The sequence below is a fragment of the Triticum aestivum genome, chromosome 5A (genome assembly GCF_018294505.1).
Source record: "Triticum aestivum cultivar Chinese Spring chromosome 5A, IWGSC CS RefSeq v2.1, whole genome shotgun sequence".
NCBI classification, from domain to species: Eukaryota; Viridiplantae; Streptophyta; class Magnoliopsida; order Poales; family Poaceae; genus Triticum; species Triticum aestivum.
This window is the reverse complement of record NC_057806.1, coordinates 553,292,561-553,316,810: the sequence shown is the minus strand read 5'-3', so window position 1 is coordinate 553,316,810 and position 24,250 is coordinate 553,292,561. Positions and strand designations below refer to the sequence as shown.

The 24,250-nt window shown below is 42.5% G+C and overlaps 1 protein-coding gene and 1 pseudogene across 4 annotated transcripts; one reads left to right on the top strand and one right to left on the bottom strand.

Annotated features, from left to right (window-relative positions):
- Positions 1-3,397: 3,397 nt before the first annotated feature.
- Positions 3,398-14,935, bottom strand: LOC123101536 (uncharacterized; annotated as a pseudogene).
- Positions 14,936-15,855: 920 nt separating this feature from the next.
- On the top strand, positions 15,856-21,147 carry LOC123104725 (uncharacterized). 4 transcript variants are annotated; one of them, XM_044526600.1, is made up of 14 exons: positions 15,856-16,029; positions 16,673-16,768; positions 16,897-17,079; positions 17,169-17,299; positions 17,390-17,677; positions 17,841-17,977; positions 18,585-18,667; positions 19,290-19,463; positions 19,546-19,673; positions 19,757-20,032; positions 20,169-20,299; positions 20,692-20,733; positions 20,816-20,878; positions 20,967-21,147. In XM_044526600.1, exons 1-14 carry the CDS (start codon positions 15,906-15,908, stop codon positions 21,058-21,060), a joined length of 1,950 nt encoding a protein of 649 aa, XP_044382535.1. In that variant the 5' UTR covers positions 15,856-15,905; the 3' UTR covers positions 21,061-21,147. The 4 variants fall into 4 exon arrangements, with proteins under 4 accessions (XP_044382535.1, XP_044382534.1, XP_044382533.1 ...); XM_044526599.1 differs by having other exon boundaries at positions 15,857-16,029; positions 16,876-17,079; positions 18,588-18,667; XM_044526598.1 differs by having other exon boundaries at positions 15,857-16,029; positions 16,876-17,079.
- Positions 21,148-24,250: the final 3,103 nt, after the last annotated feature.

The following is a 24,250-nucleotide window of genomic DNA, read 5'->3' as shown; positions in this document are numbered from 1 at the left end:
GGTCTTGGCTTCCGAGATATCGAACTGTTTAACCTCGCCCTTCTCGCGAGACAGGCGTGGCACATCTTATCGGAACCGCACACCCTAAGCGTGAGGATTCTAAAGGCCAAATATTTCCCAACAACAGAATTTCTTCATGATGAACTTGGATCTTCTCCATCACAAGTGTGGAGAGCCATATTGGATGGGAGGGACACATTGTCACAAGGTCTTATACGTCGGATCGGAGACGGCCAGACTACGGAGATATGGCACCACAACTGGTTGCCGCGTGCCCACAATATGAGGCCGATCACGAGAAGGATCCGTAATCCACCGCAGCTAGTTGGTGAATTGATTTTGCCGGATGCGTCATGGGATAGACAGACTATCACTCAAGTTTTCCTGCCAACTGATGCAGCAGCCATCTTCTCAATCCCACTATGCACCAAGCATATTGATGATTTCTGGTCTTGGGCTCACGAGAAAAATGGAGTTTTTTCAGTCCGTTCGGCGTATCGCATGCTAGTCACCACAAAACACAGCCGCGAAGCTTGGCTGGAGGGGCGCACAGATTCTTCCAACTCTCAAGGTGAACAAAAGTCGTGGTCCAAGTTATAGAAAGTAGATGTGCCTTCAAAGGTCAAAATTTTCCTCTCGAGATTAGCCCAACAGTTGATTCCGACAGCGGACATGTTACATCATCGAAACATGTCGACAGTGGACACTTGCGGGCTGTGTGGTGCAACAGATTCCTGGCAGCACTCCTTCTTCATTGCCATGTTGTTCGTTCTGTTTGGGCTTTGCAACAGCCGGAGATTTTCCAGGTACTAACTGAAACAACTGAACCAGATGCAAAGAGGTGGATCTTCTCCCTCCTGGACACGCTCCCAGCGGCGGAGTTTACACAAGTCCTGGTTACTCTCTGGGCTCTTTGGTTTTCTCGACGACAAGCTTTACACGAGCATATTTTCCAGAGCATGTTATCAACCCACCAATTTATCATGAAGTATATACGAGAGCTCAATGATTGCAAGCCAATTCAGGTGAAGCAAACTCCAGCAACCCGATCCAGTGTGAGGAATCCCAGATGGATAACGCCTCCGGAGAACTTTGCAAAAATCCGTGTTGATGGGGCCGTCAATACAGCTAATGATGAAGGTTCTTACAGTGCAGTGTGTAGCGACGGAGAAGGCAACTTTTTGGGCACGTCGGCCATCAGATGTGCCGGCCTCACTGACCCTGCTACGCTTGAATCATTAGCTTGCCGGGAAGCTCTTGCGCTTGCCCAAGATCTCTCGTTAACCCATCTTATAGTTGCTTCTGACTCCAAAGGGGTGGTGCAGGATATCAAGCTAGGCACTGGTGGGATGTATGCAACCATTGTGAGGGAAATTAGAGAGACGATGAAGCTTTTCCATCAATGTTCCATCATCTTTGAAGGATGGGAAACCAATCAAGAGGCACATAGCCTTACTAAGCATGCTTTTGGTATGGATCTGGGGCGCCACCTGTGGCTTTTAAACCCCCCAGATTTGAATTGTATCCCTATGAACATTATTCAATAAAGTAAAGTGTGTTTAGACTCAAAAAAATATCTAGTGGGGGCTGCTACGCGTCGGTCGGTGGATCTTTGCCGCCTGCGAACCATCGGATCTGATAGAATTTGAGGAAAAGCTTAACATCATCCCGCAGATCGCAGTGGCCGCGTCCGCCACCTCCCCTGCATGACACGCGTCCATGTGAGGGCTCACATGCCGTCCTTTGTCAACGCGCTTCCGAATCAGAGGCTATGTTTCTGAAATATACGTGGGCAATGGTATCCTCAGCTCACCAGGCTTCAAGGTTGGATGCTCGCATTTATTCTTGAATTTTTTTGAAGGATTTTCAGCGATGCACGTTCAGTGGGAGGGGATGTTACTGTCAACTACGAGGTGCCATTGGTGACTTGGTCAATCTCAAGATGAGATGTCAGAGGTGCTCATAAAGGTACGATGTGTGTGTTCATAGGGATGAGTGTATGCGGGTATATATGAGTGTGTGCATCTGTACTATGTTAAAAAATCATAATGAAATTAGCATCCTCCCAGGATGCCTCATCAGGGGCTAACTAGACGTTCATCGGGCCCAAACGTAGCAATCCGTCTTGGTTTGAGTCACATTAGCAAAAGGCCCGTGCGTTGTAATGGGAGATACAAATTAAATCCTCTAACACTCAAGTGACCCTTCTGTGTTGCCACTTCTCTTTGCCAGTATCATTGATGTTGGTCATGTTGTCCACCTATTCAAGACCTAGATGATCAACCCCAAGGTGACGAGGTTGTTTATCACATTCTAGCACACCACTTCCACGAGCCCCTCCTTGCACGCTATTATAATTTTGCAGACTTTGTAATGATGGTGTGCGACACCCCTGGCTCGTGGTGCATGCACTATCTCCGCACTCCTGCACAAAAATTTAATGACACACCTTGTGTGTAGTATAGACAACCAAAAATCAAACCGTTGAGATTGGTACAGATATAGTAATGTCATGCATGGAAACTTGAGATTCAGTTTGGGTTTCAGTTGAGGGACTCGAACTTGCTAGTGAATTGCTTATTACAAACCTTTCAATCAACTCCTACAGGGAACCAAGATAATGTTGATGGATGTGTGATGTATTGAATGGATACTTTAGAAGTTGAGAGCGCAAAATAGAGTAAAAAAAGGAACTTATCTTTGATTGAGCGTTGACTGTGGTAAAAAAGTAGGAACTACAAGTTACAGGTGGAGTCATATGTTGTCTTAGAGTAGCAACCATGTTCATGGCATAACTCGAGTCCAATGTACATAAAGGCTTGACGCACCGACAAATCCAATGTGGTGGAAAACATTTGCCAAGGTGGAGTTTGTTGGAATTGTGTCAAATATTGTATATAAGATAAGTTACAGTTGGACTCTCAGTTGTATTGTGTTCATAGGGTATGAAGTCATCATGTTCTAGTAGGACACTTGTATCCTAGACCTTTTATAGAATGAGGGGATAGACATACGATGTAATCTATACCAATATAATAGCACAAGCACGCAGGAGGAGGGTGGCGGTGTGTGCCGGAGCCTGGGCGATCTCGGTGCAGTATTGTGACGATGTCTCATGGGAGGAGCGGCTGTAGTCAGGCCCAAGGAATGTAGCCATATCGATGAACCTTGTTAATAAATCTTGATGTCGTGAATCGTGTGATTGCTTGGTGCTCGATGAATAGACCACTCGCCTCGGATATTCTAACACAAGCAACACAAAGCATTACACTTTCAAACGAGTACTGGTAGGATAAAAAAGGTATGGCATAGAAAAGCATTATTACTAGGACTCGTCACAAGAAGGTATGTGGGAATGGAGATCCGGCAACCAACCAACAAGAAAACATCACCAATCCTAGTACAAATCATTGGGTAGACCCACGCCTCGAAAACCAACGGTACGTGGCTCAGGCAATGGCCATCTGTCATGGGCAAGAAAGTACCAAGTCAATGAATCTGTTTATCTTAAACAAAGTATAGACATATAGTACTCCCTCAGTATTATAATATAAGTATGTGTAAGAAAAAATACTTGTTTCCATCGCCGCCCAAAATAGTATCAGTGTTTTTGTATGTCCTGCCAGGCAACAACCATCTGTTGTTGTTGATCAACCATGTCAAAAAGCACGCAAGTTATTGAATAAATTTATTTGAAACAATATGTATATGTATAAGTACTAAAATATATAAGAAAGAATACATGTTTTCATCACCCTCAACAATAGTATCATGTCCACAAGTCCTGCAAGCACACCCAAAAATAATTTTACCACGAGAAAACATATTAACTTAAACCAATGACATATCACATTAGTGCATTAAAATATACACAAAGCAGGAGAAGAGCGTGAGGAGATGGTACAGATAACTACGGTGTGAAGTATGATAATATAACAAATAACAACAGGACACACTGATGAATTGCTACCCGAATCGTACAATGTCATCTAAATCAGTACATAGTACTACACCTATGGGACACAGACAAGTGACATCACATACATCTTGTCATATCAGCCCAAAATCCAATTGGGCACCAGTAATGTTTAAGTGAAAATAACTGAACCATGTGAAAACTAGAGATGAATGTTCACAGAGATCCTAACTGACAGGATAACTTCCCTAAAACCTAGAAACTCCTTTATTTTAAAAAGAAGACATACCATTCTTTATTTAACTTCATCAAGAGGCGGTGAATAACATCCCTCAGCAGGAATGGAGTTTCTTCCTCATCATAAAAGTTCATTCCAACAAAATTCCCATCAGTGTCTATAAGAGGGCCCCCAAACCCAACCTAGCAAAACAAAAGTAACATCATACAAGGTTTACACACAGATATCGTTTTAATAGATGTAGTGATAGCCTTACTATTGCAATGCTAATAATTTTGGCATGTTCAAGGTACCGGGGAACTCCACAAGAAATACCTTGGTGATTTTACAGGTGGAGACGCAAAGTTCTGTACAGTCGAGTTCGCTTTGTTTGCCAATTAACACCTTCCCCTCAACAGCCATTAGTTTGTGATACGCAAAAAGACAACCCACAACTATTACATCCATAAAAGAGGTAACTGGATGCTCACTGATTTGTATTGCATGAGGATCCCAGTATCCGATGATGTCAATAAGAGCAATGTTGTAATGTAAATTATAAAAGTTCAATATCCCTACAACTCGAAATTTATTTGGAAGGCAAACTTCAATCTGCAATGAAAAGGTTATGTTAACTAGTATCCAAATTGAGAAGGAAATAATAATAATAATAATAATAATAATAATAATAATAATAATAATAATAATAATAATAATTAGCAGTAACAACCCTCAAGGTCTCATCAATCCTGTGTGCATCACCCGGAACTCAAACCAAACTTGCTGAAGTCAGAATTGTTGCAGAGCATGCATTGCACTTTATAAATACACCTGTGCAAGCAAACTTTTTTGCAAATCCTACAGAGATAGTCATTTCAGTTATCAATCATTGATCAATTAAAACATGAAAAAGTAAGGACTTTATAACAGAGTCGTCACCATTGAATCAGTGGTGAGGCCACGTTATAACTGTGTAGTCGCTTGACTACACAGGATTTTTGTATGACATTGACCCCCACGTCTACGTACCACGTCGTTGAACCAGCAATTTAACTTACAGCCCATCTATTCTCTTATCCCCCTGCCTGTGTATCAATTAGTTGGGTCATTATTGGGCCGTACAGCAAAAAGAAAGTCCAAAATCCCTTAACTGATCGCACTGTATCGCTTGATCTACAAATTACGTGATATCTCTGGCTCCCCTTCACGCATGCCTCTTCAATGACCGTGGATGGCCGCCGCAGCGCCGTCTTCAGACTTCACATCCCGACGCCGGTGATCTTTTACTGGACTCTGGACGTGAGACGCGAGGAACAACCACCTTGGGCCGTCCGGCGAGCCGCGAGCGACGCAGCCGCGGCTGCACATAAATTGTTCGTCTGGTACTCTGAATCAATCGACCAATATTATTGTACTAGTCTGCACTCTGTATCTGATCCAACACAAGGCAAGGCCCTCCACTTTTCTACTTCTACTTGTTTGTTTTATGTAATGCTTGACATCACAAGGTTTTGATCCTGACACCGCCACTGCATTGAATGAAGCAAGTGAGACAACACTTTTATTCATTTCTGAAGCAAGACTTTTGCTCGATTCTGAAGCAAGTTCGGCAGCAGTTTTCTTCAAAAGAGAGCCATCACTTCGCTTCATTTCTGAAGCAACACCTTTGAATGGTTTATGCAAGATATCCTCGTCGAATGTATCTTCGAGATGATTAATGATACATTTGACTAGCATGAAACACAAGTTAAAAATGCTTGATAAAGTTTTTAAAGTGTGCATGTGCAACATAAGGAACTACTCAGCAAAACAGGTACCACTAGTAGAAAAACGATTTTTAGTACCGGTTCGTAAGAACCAAGGGTGGGCACTAAAGCCCCCCCCCCCCCTTTAGTCCCGGTTCAGCACGAACCTGGACCAAAGGCTCACCACATGGCACAAGGCGTGCCGTGGTCTTGGGGACCTTTAGTCCCGGTTGGTGGATTTTTTTTATTTTTTTTGAAATAAAGCAAAAATAGCCCGCCTACTGGGCCGACACGGCCTGCATACGACTAGAAACCCAACCTTTAGTTGGGCCAGGATGCAGGCCCGTACGGCCCAGTAGGCCCCACAAGGCAGAAAACTTGCAATAGGCCCACAAAGGCCTGCTTAGAGAGGAGCTCAACACGGTAGCCGTGGCGGGGCTTATAAACCGGTGCGAGCTCCTCTCAACTAGCGAGGTGGGACTAAACATTGTGCACTGCGGGTGGCAGCGCACCACCTTTAGTACCGGTTGGTGGCTTCAACCGGTACTAAAGGGGGGGGTCTTTAGTACCGGTTGGAGCCACCAACCCGTACTAAAGGCCACCACCTCTTTAGTACCGGTTTGTGCCACGAACCGGTACTAAAGTTTCGCCACGAACCGGTACTAATGAGCGCCGCCCGCCTAGCCGTTAGAACCGGCACTATTTGTCACATTAGTGTCGGCTCAAATACAAACCGGGACTAATGAGCTGAACATTTGACCCTTTTTCTACTATTGTACAATGCACATTGGCAGCCAAGGGGTCATGGTACGACATTGCACTAGTGCAGAACCGGGCAATAGCACTGGTTCGTAAGGCCCTTTAGTGCTGGTTCCATAACCGGCACTAAAGTGTGGGCACTAAAGGCCCCCCCCTTTAGTACCGGTTCAGCATGAACCGGTGCTAAAGGGAAACCACATGGCACGAGCCAGCTCCGAGGGTCGGGAGCCCTTTAGTACCGGTTGGTAACACCAACCGGTACTAAATGTTTGTGGGTTTTTGTTTTATTTTGTATTTTTCAATTAAATTTGTGTTATCAATTTAATTTAGGATTGTTTTACGTTATAATGAGTTGTAGTCGTCATCATCATCATCATCATTGTATATTAATAAATAAATAAACTCTAGCTAGCTAAAAATCATCGTAGTCGTCTAATTACCACTATTTAATCATCATAGTCATTACCGCTAGCTATCTAATCATCACCAACACTGGCTAGCTTAAAGAGGAAACATTCACTTTGTAACAGAAGCAAAGATATCATCGAGTTCAACATAATCATCACCAACATCGAAGTTCAGGACACGGACATGAGACACTAATTAAGAGCATGAACTAGTGCTGCTCCCTCTCAGGTAGAATAGCATAGAACATGTATAGCTCTCTTGATTCATCATACTGGAGCATGCAGATGAATCTGTCTCCTAATCTTGGGTTGCGCTTCTCCTTGCTGCCCCTTAGTACTTCTCTGCGATCGTTAACAATTTTGCTCCAATCTTTCACTATTAAGCATTCTTCGCTTTCAGAAATCCTAAATGCACTCATGTGCAATGTAGGATATCTTGGCCGTAAGCTAACCATTGACATGTCACCTTTAGTCTCGATCCACTGAGGCACAACCGTCATCAGAAGTCCCTGTTAAAGAACATCGTATACTAATTAATATACTAAGCAATGAAAATTTAGCTTCAAAAATAATGTATGCAAAAGATGCACTAATTAAGGACAAATAGTTAAAATCTTACCATCTTTCGATTATAGATGTGACCGTAGTTCAATACGATCACCATTGGTCGCACGTTTTGAGTACTAACATTTCTAAGTCCAGGAATTTTTTTTGTCTTGACAGTATTAAGATCCTCAAGCCATGAAACATAATGACTTATCTCCTCGCAGTTTAGTTGAGCCCCGGGGCACTAGTAGGTCCTGTCTACCAAGCACCAGACATGTTTGCTTGAATCAAAATAAGCTGACAATACAAATTAGTTGTCAACTATTTTTGAATAAACTGTATCAAAGACATAAACATATGCATGCATGGTTGAGAAAAACTCACATAATGGTAGAACTGGAGGCGTTTGCACATCGACCCAGATATCTATATTACCTTCAATATCATCTTCCGGACGAATATCAAAGGTGACAACCATACCAGGCTCAAATGCATAAGCCTTGCATAGTGCTTGCCAAGTTTTGCATTCAAAATGGGTGTATGTGTCTCCATTATATAATTTGACGTTGAAAGTATACCCATGCTCCATCTTCAAGTAAACTCTCTTTACCTCCATATCATCTATAGCACTAAAACCTATCTTATCCAAGACAAAAATTCTTGCATGGCAGGGGATGCGCTAGTAGAATAGTGAAAATTTAAAATTATAAATTGAAGCAAATGAAGCATAAGTTTTGCATTCAAATAATAATTGACAAAGTGACTTACTGTGTCAACTTCGAATGTCTTATCCAGCTTGATGCTGAAGCGCCTACCATCAACAAGGAAATTTCTGTCGCACAGGCCGCGCTGGTCTTCACAGTGTTCGCACATAATGAAATCTTTTTTGTCGTCAGATGACATTTCCTATGTTCATATAGGTGAAACATTAAACACCTATTACAAATTAGTTGTCAACTATTTTTGAATAAACTGTATCAAATCTCAGATACCTAAATTTTCTTACTAAAAATAAACTAGTTATATTAATTATTGAACTAGTTCAAATCTCATATACCTAAATAAACTAGTTCGGCGATTTTCTTACTAAAAATAAACTAGTTATATTAATTATTGAACTAGTTCAAATCTCATATACCTAAATAAACTAGTTCAATAATTTTCTTACTAAAAATAAACTAGTTATATTAATTATTCAACTAGTTCAAATCTCTAGTTCGACAATTTTCTATCTATCTAACATTCGACATTAATCAAACATTCGATCATCTAATTAATTTTTCTAAAAAACAGAAAATAAGTAAAAAAATGTGTGTGTGTATGTGTGTGTGTATGTGTGTACGTATATATGTGGATATATGTGTGTATGTGTGCGGCCCGTATTCCGCCGCCCCGTACGTACGAGCGGGGGCGCCGGCGTACGGGGCGGGAGCGGTGGCGTACGTACGGGCGGGGGCGCCGCCGTACGGGCCGGGTGTGACGATGACGGACGGCGGCGCGGCGGGTATACGCGAGAGCGAGAGACGTACGGGACCGCGGCGGGACGACAACGGACGGCGGCGCGCGGCGTTCGGGGCGCAAGAGGTTGGAGACGAAAGAAGTGGGGAGATCTAACTGAATTTTCGTAAGCAGGCCTTTAGTACCGGTTGGTGGCTTCAACCGGTACTAAAGGGTGGTCTTTAGTACCGGTTGGAGCCACCAACCGGTACTAAAGGCCTCGCACTGCCACCCCAAAGTTTAGTCCCACCTCGCCGGGCGAAGGGCAGCCGCACTGGTTTATAAACCCAGCCGCGGCTACCTCTTCGAACTCCTCTATATAGCAGGCTTGTGGGCCTAAACTCTGCGCGCTGCCCTGTGAGTCTGCTGGGCCTTTAAGGCCTGTAATTGCACGTCTGTGACCTAGCAGGCCCACAGGCCAGCGCCCCAATTTTTTATAGTTTTTTTTCTGCTTTATTTTCTTCTATTTATTTCTACGTAGTTTTTTGTATAGTTTTTACTTTTCTGTTATATTTATTTTCTTCTATTTATTTGTGAGTAGTTTTATTCATCTAGTTTGCCAAAATTCAACATTTTCAGAGTTCATTTTGTAGTGATTTTTAATTTCACAGTCATTTTGTGAATGATTGAAAAATAGAAAATATAATTTTTTTTCTTTTCTGCTTTATTTTTTCTTCTGTTTATTTCTAAGTAGTTTTTCTTTTCTGCTATATTTATTTTCTTCTATTTATTTCTGAGTAGTTTTTTTATATAGTTTTTTTTCTGCTATTTTTTCTTTTCTGCTATTTTTTCTTTTCTGCAAAACTTGATGGTCAAAGTCTGGAGTTATAACCAAAGTTTAAAAAAATAAATGCCGACGTGCAATTAGTTTTTGCCATAATAGAAGAAGTCCGGAGTTGTAATAAGTTATTAAAAATAAAAAAGAGGTGCAATGCTCGTTAATTTGCTTCAAGCCTTTCGGAATAGTGTAAACTGCACTGCGTGTAGCTCCGTGCAATCTACCATATTCCTGAAGGCTTGAAGCTAAGCAACGTGAGCATTGAGCCTCTTCTTCATCGTCTCTGCACTCAGGGCTTATAAACCGCTCCTAGTCCCTCTCTCTTGGCCAAGTGGGACTAAAAACAGCTTGCCATAACCTCATTAGTATCGGTTCGTGGTACGAACCAGCACTAAATGGTGATGGTGGGGCCATAGCCTGACCGCAGGCTGACACAGCCTCTTTAGTACCGGTTCGTGGCATGAACCGATACTAAAGGTTCGCCACGAACAGGTGCTATTGATCGCCGCCACGAACCGGTGCTATTGTACACATTAGTGCCGGCTGAAATTCAAACCGGCACTATTGTGCTTCACGTTTGACCATTTTTCTACTAGTGTTGTAGTTTCAATCTGTAATCCTAGAAAATATTGGAGTAGATGGTGATGATCTATCGTCATTCATCTTCCATGAAACCTACCCTCCAACTTCATGACTAGGGGGGGGGGGGGTCATAAATTCACCATTTCCGCATCTTGTTTTAGGGTTTGCCAAATATGTCATATATGAGTTCATCGCAGTTTTGATGTTACTAAGTTATCTTGTTTTGCTAACGCCAAGTCAACTCCTCTGGCCATGGATTTGCAGAGACTGACACTGATGAGCCACTTGCATGATTAGATTTATTTTTATGAGTTCCATAGCAGCAAGTGGGCATTCACCTAGTTTATATCGAAAAATATATATGTTGCCTGTTGCAAGAAGGTGAAAACATAAGTGACCATACATGTTAGTACTAGTTTGTCAGTATGTTTTTGCCATGTCGTTTATCTCAGAAAATTATGAAGATGTCGTTCAGCTTGGCCATTTAGCCAGGTAGAAATGAGACCTTCGATTGGTTATTTGTTTGGACTGTTAGACCTCTACACAAGGAGGACCCATTATGAGGACCAATGTAAGCTGACTTTGAGACTTGACGTCTGTCAAAGGCACAGCCGCGCCTCTTTGGTCCATGGCTGCCCCATGCTGTCCTTACACCTAATATCCTGTGAAGTAATTTTGCTCACCTCCTTGAATGTTGTAACATGGTTCTCCTGCCAGACTTTTGAGGAATGCTCTTGTAGCATCATCAACCACTTCCTTAACACTGAAGCACAATGTAGAGAACTCACAAGATATCGCAATATGAGGTATTAAACCAAATGAGCTATTAAACAAGGGAAATATAGAATAAGGAGCAAAATAGTTGCAGATATTTCACAGCAGAGAAATCTAAGGAAATCTAAAACAATTTCTCCATGGATCTTCCTAAATGTAAGTTTAGGGTCCAGCAGAAACATGTTATTAGCGCGAGGATTGAAATAACAAGCTTCGATCTAGTAGAGTGCAACGGGACAGTTTTTGCCTTTTTGGGATAAATTCGTAAACCAGGGAAGCTTCTGTTTGGCTTTCAGAATGATACACCTTACACATACTTAAATAGAAATAGGGGAGGGAGATGTAGTATATGAGGCAGTAAAGAGAAACATGGTAAGCCAAACGGAGTGTGTGGTTCATCAATACTCAAAGTGTGCGTACCTGACCATCCCGTGAACCCCCAAGAATCGAAGAATTGCAGACCTCCGTACATAGCGGGTCTTTTTTTCTTTGGTACAAGAGCAGTTCAGCCCAATGAAGTTGCCATCAAAATCAACAAGGGGACCTCCAACCCACACCTAGCACAAAAGTCAGGATGAAGAATATGCATCATTGCATACCATGATAGAATATAGATTAAGCAATTCATGCCATCATACAGTTATTTATTTGAACTGTACAAACTAAAGCAGCTAGCTCACCTTGTGGATCTGGCATGTGCTGAACATGGTCTCATCAGTTCGAGCGCTTGGAGAAGCAAGATCTACCCCGCTTGTGTCCGTTAATAGTCCTGAATTGAAATTGCGACATATAGCCGCTACCTTCCTATAAGGCTCAAACTGCATCTCATGATCAAGACTTACATGTGCGGCATTAACACCAGCGACGTTGACTATGAAAAAATCAACATATATCTCAGGATCCGCTATCTACCCAGTGACAATCTGATCATTCGGAAGGCGTACTTTAATCTGAAATGAGCACAAGGCAATGGTTGTACTGAATTAATGATTAGCATAATACACAGGAAAGGAGTACAGAAAATAGTTACCGTCAAATTTTTAGTGATCTTGCTTGCATGCCAAGTAAGTGGAATCAAATTTATCGATGTGAGGAAACTTGTAGCATCGGGACATGAGCTTTCGATGCATATGCCTGTGCATTCGCGTAACTTGGTATCACCTGCAGAGGGCAAGAGAGTCATACGTGCAAACTGAATAGCTGATCATCAAAAACAATGTAACATGAAGAATAATTAGCAGTATAATCGCCAACCATGGAATGAGGCCAGCGCCACAACACTCATACTTAATCTGGAAAGTACTTGCTTACTCAAGGCGCCTTTTCTGGATTCACTCAATTTCGCTATGGAGGTAGCATCCAAACCTAGTTAATTGAGATAAAATCATGTGTGAGTGTGATACAGTTAATAGAACGGTCAATTATGAATACTCAGGAAAACGGAAGCAAAATGGACTCACTACTTGGCCTAATTGCTTTCATCTCACTGTTCATTCTTGCTCTCGTAGCATCATCAACCCCTTCCTTAACTTTAACACTGCACCGCAACATAGAAAACTCACCATGATAAATCCACAAAGGAGATATTGCAGACCACACACACAAGATGAGCCATTAAACAAGGGAAATATAGAACTAGAAGGGAGGCAAATAGTTACAGATATTTCACAGCAGAGAAATTTAAGAAAATCTTAAACAATTTCCCCATGGGTCTTCTTCTTGAACGTAAGTTCAAGTGTAGCAGACATATGTATTAGCACTGGCACTGAAATAAGAGCCTTAATCTAATACAGTGCAGATCTAAACAGTTTAAGGAAAAAGAGCAAATGAGTACAAACTGGTAACTAAAATAGGAGGGATCGATATGTAGAATAGGATGCAATGAGAGAGGGGCATGGGTGAGCCAAAGAGAGAAGGTCGGTTCATCAATACTGAAAGTGTACATACCTGACCATCCTGTGAAATGCCAAGAAATGAAGAATTTGCTTCCTTGGCAAGTAGGCAGTCTTTTTCATTTTGGTACGGGAGGAGTTCATCCCAACAAAGCTCCCATCAAAATCAACAAGGGGTCCTCCAATCCCTGCCTATCGCAAAAGTAACAGTGAAGTTACACAGGGATAATGCAATTCATAATGCCTGAAACTAAGGATACAAGGACAGAATATGCTCTTAAGCCACTGACAGTACCATCATACAGTTATTTAATTTGAACTGTACAAAAGCAGCTAACTCACCTTCTGGACCCGGCATGTGCTTACAATTGTTTCACTGGTAAGAGGGTTTGGAGGGGCAAGATCTACTCCGCTTGTGGCCGTTAAAAATCCAGAACGGAAACAGCGAGATACAGCTGCTACCTTCGTATGAGGCTCAAACTGCATGTCACCGTCAAGGCTTGCGGCATCAAATCCAGACACGTTCTTCATGATGACAATGCAAGAATCAACACATGAAGCACGTATCCGCCCAGTGACAATCCGATCATTAGGAAGGCGCACTTTAATCTGAAATGAGCACAGGTGCAGCATGTATATATTAGCATGCATAATTAATAATCCAGGAAAGGAGTAGATAAAAAAGTCACCTTCAAACTTGCAGGCCAAGTAGGTGGAACCAACCGCGCCGATGTCAGGATCGTAGCTTCGGAAACAGAACACGAGGTTTCAATGCATATGCCTGTGCATTCACGTAACTTGGTATCACCTATGCACAGAGAGAAAGTTTTTTTTTCTCGAATACGCACGAGTGTGCGTATCATTTTATAAAGAAGCGCACAGAGAGAAAGTCACTTGTGCAAACTGAATAACTGGCCATTTAGAAACAGGCAATATATATATGAGTATGATTACCAACCATCGAATGAAGCGAGCGACACGACACTCCTGTGCAATCTTGAAACTACCTGTTCGCTGAGTTCACTAAAGGCGTCTGGTAATAAGGAGATACCATCCAAAGCTGGTTTATGGGAGCAAAATCATGCTGTATGTGGTATATATATACAGCTAACAGAACCGTCAGTTTTATTACTACCTCTGTTCATTTTTATTAGACGTTCTAGACATTCAGACATTGTTTAAAACAGTACAAAGCAACCTGTCTGAAACGTCTTGTAAAAACAAACGGAGGGAGTATTATGAATATGTAATTGCAAGAAAAAGGGAAACAGCATGGACTCACTTGGCCTAGTAGCTCTTTTGTGAGGGCGGTGTTGCTCTTCGTCGCATCTCATCAGCCGGCGCTTGTTTTTCGTCATCGATCTTTAATTACAAGCCAGCCCTGAACTGCAAGGAACAAAATTCAGCTAACACTGATCGATCTGTTTTCGAGTGTGTTGAGTGAATCTTTCTTAACCGGGACTCTCTCCTGGTTGGATCTTGTATTGTACTGCATGTTTCCTTTCTCCGCCTAAAATGCAAAAGCAGAGCTCCGGCTGTTCCCGTCAAAAAGATTGGAGAAAGAAACTACGAACAACAACAACAAAAAAAAAAAAAAAACTAGAAACGGATCTGGATTACTGTGGCGGAGTCGCTCTACGAAACAGGATGGGTTGAAGAATCCATACACGATCCAAGCAACCAAAAAGTCCCCCGTCGGTGGAGAAGGATACCTCCGAAACTGGCCGCCGCTGGGTTCGTCGCCGGTAGGACCTCTGCTCCAACTTTGTTTTTTTTGAGGGGTACCTCTGCTCCAACTAGTTCCTGTACCTCTGCTCCAACTTTTTTTAGGTGTTGGCATCCGTGCTGCTGCCGCGAGAGGGGGCGTTTTATCTTGACCGGCCCACTAGTTCCTGTTTAAGATCTAGTATTCGGTATTCTTTTTTTTCTTTATTAGGGTATAGGGTAAGCCATCGTGGTGGTTTATATTCCATGGGAAAATAAAGATACATCATTTGCCAGTAAATCACTGATAAAATGAGGAGGCTCAGTTTTGTTAGTTTTTACATTTGTTCGCACGCATCAGTTTGAATATTTGTGAATTGAAAAAGTCTGTCAATTTGAAATATATCCGCGAATTATAAAAATCATGAAATCGAAAAAGGTTTGCCAATTCAAAATGGTCGTGAATTTGAAAAAGACCACTAATTGAAAAAAGTTCACGAATTTGAATAAAGTTTGTGATTTAAAAAAAGTTTGCAAAGTCTAGTAAAGATGAAGAATTACAAAAAAGTTCACGAATTCGTAAAAAGTTCAAAAATTCAAAAGCAAATTACGAATTTGTGTAAAGATAGCGAAGTAAAAAACTCACAAATCCGACAAAGTTTTTAAAAAATTAAAAGTTCGGATTGTGAAGAAATTCACGAAGCCGAAAATTATTCATGGATTTGAAAAAGTCATGAATAAAAACTGTTCACCAAATTGAAAAGATTGTGAACTTGAAAATTGTTTGTGATTCCTAAAAGAGTTCATGAATTTTAGAAAATACGTTCATGAAATTTAATTTGAAAAATAAAATAAAATAGAAGAATTAAAAAAGAAAAAGAATATAGAAGAGGAAGAAAAACAAATAAAGAAGAATTTCCGGTCGTATGTGCGTGCAGGTGTATCACGTTACTTGGGCCTTGAGCCCGTGAACTTGGGTCGTTAACAATTTCTCAAGAAAAATAAAATTGGTTCGTTAACAACCGAGGCGACTCAGTCAAGCACTGTAGCGAACGCACGCAGGCAGGCAGTCACGCCCCGACGAACTCATGGAGCTACGGGATGGCAAAAAAAAAAACTCATGGAGCCACAGAACCCTAACGATGGCGGCAGCGGCGGGCAGACAGACGAAGCACCCGCGCGCCGCCGCCAGCCAGGAGCAAGCAAAGCAAGGTTACTTCTCTCCCAATCCCAATCCCAATCCCTGCTCTGCTCCGGTCCTCCTCCCGTGCTTGCTGCTGCTGCGCGCTTTGCTTGCTGTTTGCTGGCCTGCGGCTGCACGCTGGCTCTGTTCGTCCTAGCACTACCTCAAATTTTGTTCGTCCTAGCACTACTAGCACAATGGCCCGCATTCCGACCAATGCCGGCCGGGCGGCTGGCGAGCCAAGGTTCACGTTCACCCTCATCCAGTCATCCTCCACCTCTGGTGGAATTTTTAGTTGCTTGCAGTATTCTCCGGCCTCATCAAATCTTTCTTTATTGGTTGTATTTGTGTATGGAATTATGGATACTTCCAATCTTTCAACCCATCCAATTTGGTGGAATATAGAGAGATTGGTGGAATTGATTGCTATATTAGAAAAAAAACCTAGTCTATTATATATTTCCTAAACAATCAAGATATATACTCAACAACTGGGTTGCGCCGCAATACTCCAGTGCCGTTTCTAGGGTATATTGGCTCGTAATTCTTCCTACGATCTATTGGATACGGATATATAGTCCAATCCCTCCAATTTGTTTGCCAACCATATAGATCCACTAGTTGTGCATGCGATCAATCAGTGTTTGTTGAATTTTGTTCCTAGCTATTCAGGCTGGCTTGAATATAGATCGATGACAAAAAACAAGCACCGTCTGATGAGAGGCGATGAAGAGCAACAACGCCCTTATAAAAGAGCAACTAGGCCAAGTGAGTCCATAGCTGTTTCCCTTTTCCCTAAAACGTACACATTCATAATGGTAAATTGACGCTTCTGTTAGTTATATCACACATGATTTTATTTTGAAATTAACTAGGTTTGGATGGTACCTCCATAGCCACAGGCACATCCGGCAGCTCGAGTGAATCCAGTGCAGGCTCCTCGATTGAACTCACTGATGCAAGCTCCTTAGCGATATCGGGCAGCTCGAGTGAATCCTTTCCAGGGGCCCTGAGTGAACTCAGTGAGCAAGTTGTTTCAAGATTGCGGAGGAGTGTTGTGTCGCTTGCTTCATTTGATGGTTGGTGATTCTACTGTTAATAATTTCTCATATTACCTTGTTTTAAGATCAGCTATTCAGTTTGCACGTATGACTCTCTCCCTCTCCAGGTGATACCAAAATACGCGAATGCACCGGCACATGCATCAAAAGCTCATGTCCTGATGCCACGTGTTTCCTGACATCCATAAATTTGATTCCGTATACTTGCCCTAGAAGGAAGATCACTGAAAGTTTGACGGTAACCTTTTCTGGATTATTAATTATGCTAATGTATATGCTGCACCTGTAATGATAATTCAGTACAGCCATTGCCCTGTGCTCATTTCAGATTAAAGTACGCCTTCCCGATGATCAGATTGTCACTGGGTGGATAGAGAACCCTGAGTTATATGTTCATTTTTTCATCGTCAAAATCAAGAACGTTGACGTTATTGATCCCACCCATCTATATCATCTAAGTCTTGATCGTGCCACGCAGTTTGAGCCTTATAGGAAGGTAGCAGCTCTATGGCGCTATTATGATTCAGGAGAATTAAAGACCAGAAGCGGAGTAGATCTTGCCTCTGTATTTGCTCGTACCGATGAAAGGATGTTAAGCACATGCCGAATCCATGAGGTGAGCTAGCTGCTTTAGTTTGTATAGTTCAAATAAATAACTGTTTGATGGTGTGAATGGCTTAATCTATATTCTATCATTGTGTGCGCTGATGCATATCCTTAGTTTCAGGCGTTATGAATTGCATTTTTCATGCATAACTTCATCCTCATGTTTGTGGTAGGTGGGGATTGGAGGTCCCCTTGTTGATTTTGATGGCAACTTTGTTGGGATGAACTACTCTGGTACCAAAGAACGAAAGACCCCCTATGTACGAAGGCCTTCAATTCGTGAATTCATGTGGTTTCGCGGGATGGTCAGGTATGCGCACTTTCAGTATTGATGAACCACACTCTGTTTCTTCTCTCTGACTGCATCCTACAGTACATCTCCCTGACCTATTTCTATTTGAGTTTGTGTAAGGTGTATCATTCTGTACGCCAAAGAACAGCTTTCGAGGCTTACAAATTTATCCCCAAAACTGCTCATTAGCTATTTTGTACTTGTGTTTTTTTTTTTACATCTCCTGTTGCTCTGCATCTGTGACCATCTCTTTTCCTTGTACCCAACAAGCTGCATTTGCAATGTACTCCCTCCGTAAACTAATATAAGAGCATTTAGAATAGTAAAGTAGTGATCTAAACGCTCTTATATTAGTTTACAGAGGGAGTACTAGATTACGGTTGTTATTATTAATCTGGCGCTAATAAATATTTCTGCTACACTCTAAACTTGCATTTAAACAGACCCATGGAGAAATTGTTTTAAATTTTATTAAGTTTATCTGCTGTAAAATATATGCAACTATTTGGTGCTCCCTTCTTTTTCTATATTTCCCTTGTTTAATACTCTCATTTTGTGCATGGTCTGTGTCTCTTGATATATTCTCCTTTTGGATTTATCACAGTGAGTATTCTACATTGTGCTGCAGTGTTAAGGAAGAGGTTGACGAAGCTGCAAGTGCAAGAATTAAAATTCGTTTTGGAGACCCAGGTCTCCTCATGGCAGCAGGTGAGCAAATTTATTTCATAGGATATTGGTCGTAAGGCCAGAATGAGAGCCCTGGACCCAAGAGGTGTGGCTGTCCCTTTGACAGCCGTTGAACCACAGGGAGGAAGAGAAGACGGGAAATTAGATTATATTGTGTTCCTCATACTGGGTCCATGGTCATTTGTCAGGCTGAATGGGAGATTATGGGGATCCTATCCATTAATTTGGTGTGTGGTCATATACTGTTAGTACATAGAAAAAACATACTGACTAAACAGGACTGGCATTATGTCTTCACAATTTTATTTATTTGATAAACCAGGTGAATGCCTGCTTGTTGCTATGGAAATCATAAAAATATATTGAATCATGCATGTGGCACATCAGTCTGCAAATCCGCAGTCACAGAAACTGACCTGTAGTTAGGAAAACAAGATGATATAGAAACATCAAAACTCTGAGGAATACTCATATGACATAATTGGCAAACCCTTAAACAAGATGTGGAAATGGTGCGGTGGAAGAAGGAAGATGGATCATCACCATCACACTCCAATTTTCTTGGATTACATATTGAAGCTACAATGGCACGCGCACACTTTGAAAACTTTATGAAACACTTTTAACTTGTGTATCATGCTAGGCAGGCAATACATAAATCTTCTCGATGATATGTTCAAGAAGGATATCTTGAGGAAACCATTGGGAGGTTTTGGTTTAGAAATGGATCGAAGTGCCTACTCACTTGCTTCAGAATCAAGCAAACATCTTGCTTCAGAAATGGATCGTAGTGTTGTCTCACTTGCCTCATTCAATGGTGATGACTCTGTTATACAGTCCTTACTTTTCCAATTTTTTAATTGTTCAATGATTGATAACTGACATGACTATCTCTGTAGGATTTGCAAAGAAGTTTTCTTGCACAGGTGTATTTATAAAGAGCAAAAAATGCTCTGCAACAATTCTTACTTCAGCAAGTTTGGTTAGAGTTCCTGGCAGTGCACACATGATTGATGATAATTTATGGGTTGTTACTGCTAATTGCTACTATCATTTGTTTTTGCCTTTTCATTTCAGATACTGGTTATTAACATAACCTTATTATTGCAGATTGAAGTTTGCCTAACAGGCGGATTTCGAGTCGTAGGGATATTGAACTGTTATAATTTACACTACAATGTCGCCCTTGTTGACATCATGGGATTCTGGCATCCAAGGACAATAAAAATCCGTGGGCATCCAGTTACCTCATCTATGGACGTAATAGCTGTGGGTAGTCTTTTTGCGTGTCGCAAACTAATGGCTGTCGAGGGGAAGGTGTTGATTGGCAAACAAAGCAAACTTGATTGCAAAGAACTTTGTGTCTCCACCTGTGTAATCACCAAGGTATTTCTTGTGGACTTCCCCAGTACCTAACATGCCAAAAAGTTACTAGCGTTGGAGTACTAACATAAGCTATCACTACATCTATCAAACGATATCTGTGTGTAACTCTTGTATGTTGTTCCTTTTGTCTTGCTAGGCTGGGATTGGGGGGCCTCTTATTGACAATGATGGGAATTTTGTTGGAATGAACTTCTATGACGAGGAAGAAACTCCGTTCCTGCCGAGGGATGTTATACACCGCCTCTTATTGAACTTAAGTAAAACACGGTATGTCTTTAAAAAAAAAAAGCTTGTAGGTTTTAGGGTTGTTGTCCTGTATGTATATTCATCTCTAGTTTTACATCATTCAATCATTTTCACTTAAACATAATTTTGGCCCAATTATTTTGGGCTGATATGACAACTTGTGTGTGCCCCGAAGTGTAAAACTGTGCACTGATGTAGTGATGTAATGGTACATGATTCCAATAACTTAATTCATCAGTGTGTTCTGTTGTTATCTACGGATCTACCATTATCATACTTGATACCATACTTACCTGCACCCTCTCATTGTGCTCTTATCCTTTCTATTTTTAATGCATTAAGCTGGTATGTCATTGGTTAAACTTGACTAGCTTGTTCCCTCATGGTAAATTTGATTTTGGGTGTACTTGCAGGGCTGGTGCAGATGATACTATTGTCGAGGGTCTTGAAAACAGGTATTCTTTCTTAAGTACGACATTGTTTTGAAATAATTTAATCAGCAACTCTTATGCCTTTTGAAATGACTCTCAACAACAGATGGTTGTTGCCTGGTGGGACACACGGAAACTCTGAAACTATTGCAGCAATTTATGGAAACAAGTATCCTTTCTTGTACATGTTAATATCTATCTGTAACGTTGTTTAAAGTAGATCTCTTCATTGACGTGTACTTTGTTGCTCATGACAGATGGCCGTTGCCTGAGCCACGCTTCCTTGGTTATAGAGACATCCCTTTGCCACTTCAGAAATGGCCTCTGCCTCGCCGAAGGCCTCTACCTTAATGTTATGGTGTTCTGTATATGTAGATGGGTAAACCCTGTCACAAGCCCATGTGCTCTAAACATAGTGGTGTCCAGTGATTTATGTTCTTGACTCGTCTCCCAGGTAGGAACAGCAGTAGCAAGAGGCATCTCCATGAGCCATCGGTAACGCCAAAATCTAATGAGCTTGCCATCGCTAATACGTATGAATGATTGCATGCAGAGGCGTTGAAAATGCTTTCAGTTGCCGCATCGGCAAAAGGAAGATGAAGGTTGTGCCATGGCTTTTTCGCCTCCATCCCCACCGCAAGCGAAGCTTTAGTGTGTCGATCTCTGCTTTGATGCAATGGATTGCAAGCCCACGCAACTCTTCGCATATCCATTGCACGCAATTCCAACACGCCTACCCAAACTCTCCGCGTGTGCCTATTTGGATCGAACCGGACACCAAAGTCGGCCCAACGTGTCGACACAAATGGACCAGTGTCCGCCTTTTGTTCGTGCGTGACCCATTTCAGGCCCAAATTTGAGATGCGTTTGCGTCGGTACGGACACGCAATGGACGGGCGCCACGCCCGCCCTTGTCCTCCCCTTGGACCGCTGGTCGGTGACACATTGGACATCCCCTCTTCCTCCCATCGACACCTAGCACACCCGGCAGCCCCACCCAGGTGCCCAGGCTGGCTGCCCGCACCCACATACCTCCCCCAGCAGCACGTCAGCTCCTCGGCGGCCACATACTCTGGCGTTTGGTAGACCATTTTCAACGTCGTCGCAGCACCTCGACGTCGACGCCACCACCCCCTCGCCTCCCTCTGCCGGCAGCACACAAGCGTGGCTACCTCGCTCGCCAGACGCCGCCATGTATGCCTCCACGCCGACAGACCTGCTATCTGGTCTTGGAGAGGCCCGAGGCTCTTCACTGGCCGGCTTCTTCCACGATACCCGCAAGGTGTTCGACGGTCTGCCCACAAGGTACAAGTGGACTCCGGCTACAAGAACTATTTCCACAATTTCATTTGCAATTCAGATGATTCTTCATTCGATGATGAGGACATTGTGGCTGCTGCTTTGGTCGTTCATGACCACATTAGTAGGTAGCGGCCGATGTTCAGGGGCTCGATCCCGGGGCATACTCCGGAGTTGAACCGGAACCAAGAGAGCCGCCATCGCCGACTCTGGTAGGACTACTTCGAGTCCCTTAACCTGCTCTTCAAACAACACCTATTCTGGCATCGTTTCCAGATGGCTAGACATGTGTTCAACCGTATCTTGGAGGGGGTGATGGCGTACGATAACTATTTCGAGTGCAAGGAGGATGCCCTGGGAAAGATTGGCTTCTCCTCTTATCAGAAATGCACTGCAGCTATTCAGATGCTTGCTTATGGAGTACCCAGAGATCTCATTGATGAGTATGTCCGAATGAGCGAGTCCACGTGCCTAGACTCCATCTGTAAGTTATGCAAGGTTGTGGTACCAGTGTTTGGCCTGGAGTACTTGAGAGAGCCAACCGATGTAGATATAGCCCGACTATTGACGATCAATGTGAGTAGGGGCTTTTCGGGGATGCTTGGTAGCATAGATTGTATGCACTGGCAGTGGAAGAACCACCCTTCTGCTTGGCAATGGCAGTATAGGGGCCATATCAAAACTTGCACTATCATACTCGAGGCCACGACTTCACCAGATCTCTGGATTTGGCACTCTTTCTTCGGCATGGCTAGATCTAACAATGACATCAACGTGCTTCAGCGCTCTCCGTTGTTTGCAAGGCTTGTAGAGGGCAAGTGCCCGGAGGTCAATGTTGAGATCAATGGCCACCACTACAACAACGGATACTACCTAGCTGACGGTATCTATCCTCAGTTGAGTACTCTTGTGAAAACAATCCCCAGCCCTATACGAGAGAAGAGAAAGAGATTTAACCAAGAACAAGAGAGTGCTAGGAAGGATGTGGAGTGTGCCTTTGGTGTTCTTCAATCTCGATGGGGCATCATTCGGTATCCTGCTACAACTTGGAGAACCAAGAAGTTGTGGGAGGTGATTACCGCTTGTGTGATCATGCACAACATGATCATAAAGGATGGGTGTCCGAATGATATCAACGACCAAGGGTTTCAATTTCAGTGTGACAATGTTGTGCCTGAGCATGAAGGAGTGGCAATGTTTGCACACTTCACCGAATTTCATCATCAAATGTGTGATTGGAAAACTCACATTCAACTGCAAGATGATTTGATTGAGCATATGTGGCTCACGTTGGCAATCAGTAGATGTGTCGGCTATTTTTTTCTTTCAAATGTATTTGAGACAGTTTAAACTTTATTTGGCTTGTAAACTATGAGATATTTGTATTTTATTTGAATTATGTGAACTTGGACCGATTTTATTTTATATGTCGCAAAAAGAGCTAAAGAGAAGGCCGCAAACCGGCTGTGAGGATGAAAATGCATGTGCGCGTTGGGCGCACTACCAACCCAAATGCAAAAGGAAGCGGACACACCGACCCAAACAGACAAAAAAGTACAAAACAAACGTCCGTTTGGGTCTGCGCGTTGGAGTCTCTCTTACCCCTGACCACATTTGAACCGCCCTAAAGGAAGCTGCGCTCTAGCTTTTGGACCTTCTAAATGAGCGAAATGGGTTGGTCAATTATCATCATCTAATTCTAATATAGAGGCGTGGCCAGAAATTTGCTTCTAGCCAGCAGCCAGCTAACCTGTTCCGCATCAGTTCTAACAAAGCTTGGTAATCAGCTCTAGTTAGTCTTCTATCTGAGAAGGGAAATTCAGGAACTTGGCATCCAAAAGTTGTCGCAAGGTAAAGGAGATCCACACCATCGTCACATGCAATAGGCGATAAGGAGACCTTATGGCGAATTTGATATGTTGTCCAGCAGCTTCACCCAATAAAGAGAGAATGGTTCTACTGTGCTCGCACCTTATCAACGTTGATCTTTAACTAGTAACCTTAGCTCTGCTGGTGGTGGACTATGGTGACTGAATAACTATAGTGTACATACATGGGATAAAGAGAATAGCAAGGAACCCCGCATGATCATGGTGACTGACATGTAACACAAAAGCCATACTGCCATATAGTATTAGATTCTCTATAAAAGGGTGTTATTGCAGGACTAATGGCACATAAAATCTAAGAAAAAGAATTAATTACTACTGTCGTGGTGGGCGCACGGCAGATGCCAAGGGAT

Excerpts from the sequence above, each read along its gene's own strand:
- LOC123104725 (XM_044526598.1), top strand. The coding sequence starts at position 15,906 with ATGGAGCTACGGGATGGCAAAAAAAAAAACTCATGGAGCCACAGAACC. Across the intron at positions 20,300-20,691 it reads TTGAACTTAAGTAAAACACG|GGCTGGTGCAGATGATACTA; the intron begins GTATGTCTTTAA and ends GTGTACTTGCAG. Across the intron at positions 20,879-20,966 it reads GCAGCAATTTATGGAAACAA|ATGGCCGTTGCCTGAGCCAC; the intron begins GTATCCTTTCTT and ends TGCTCATGACAG.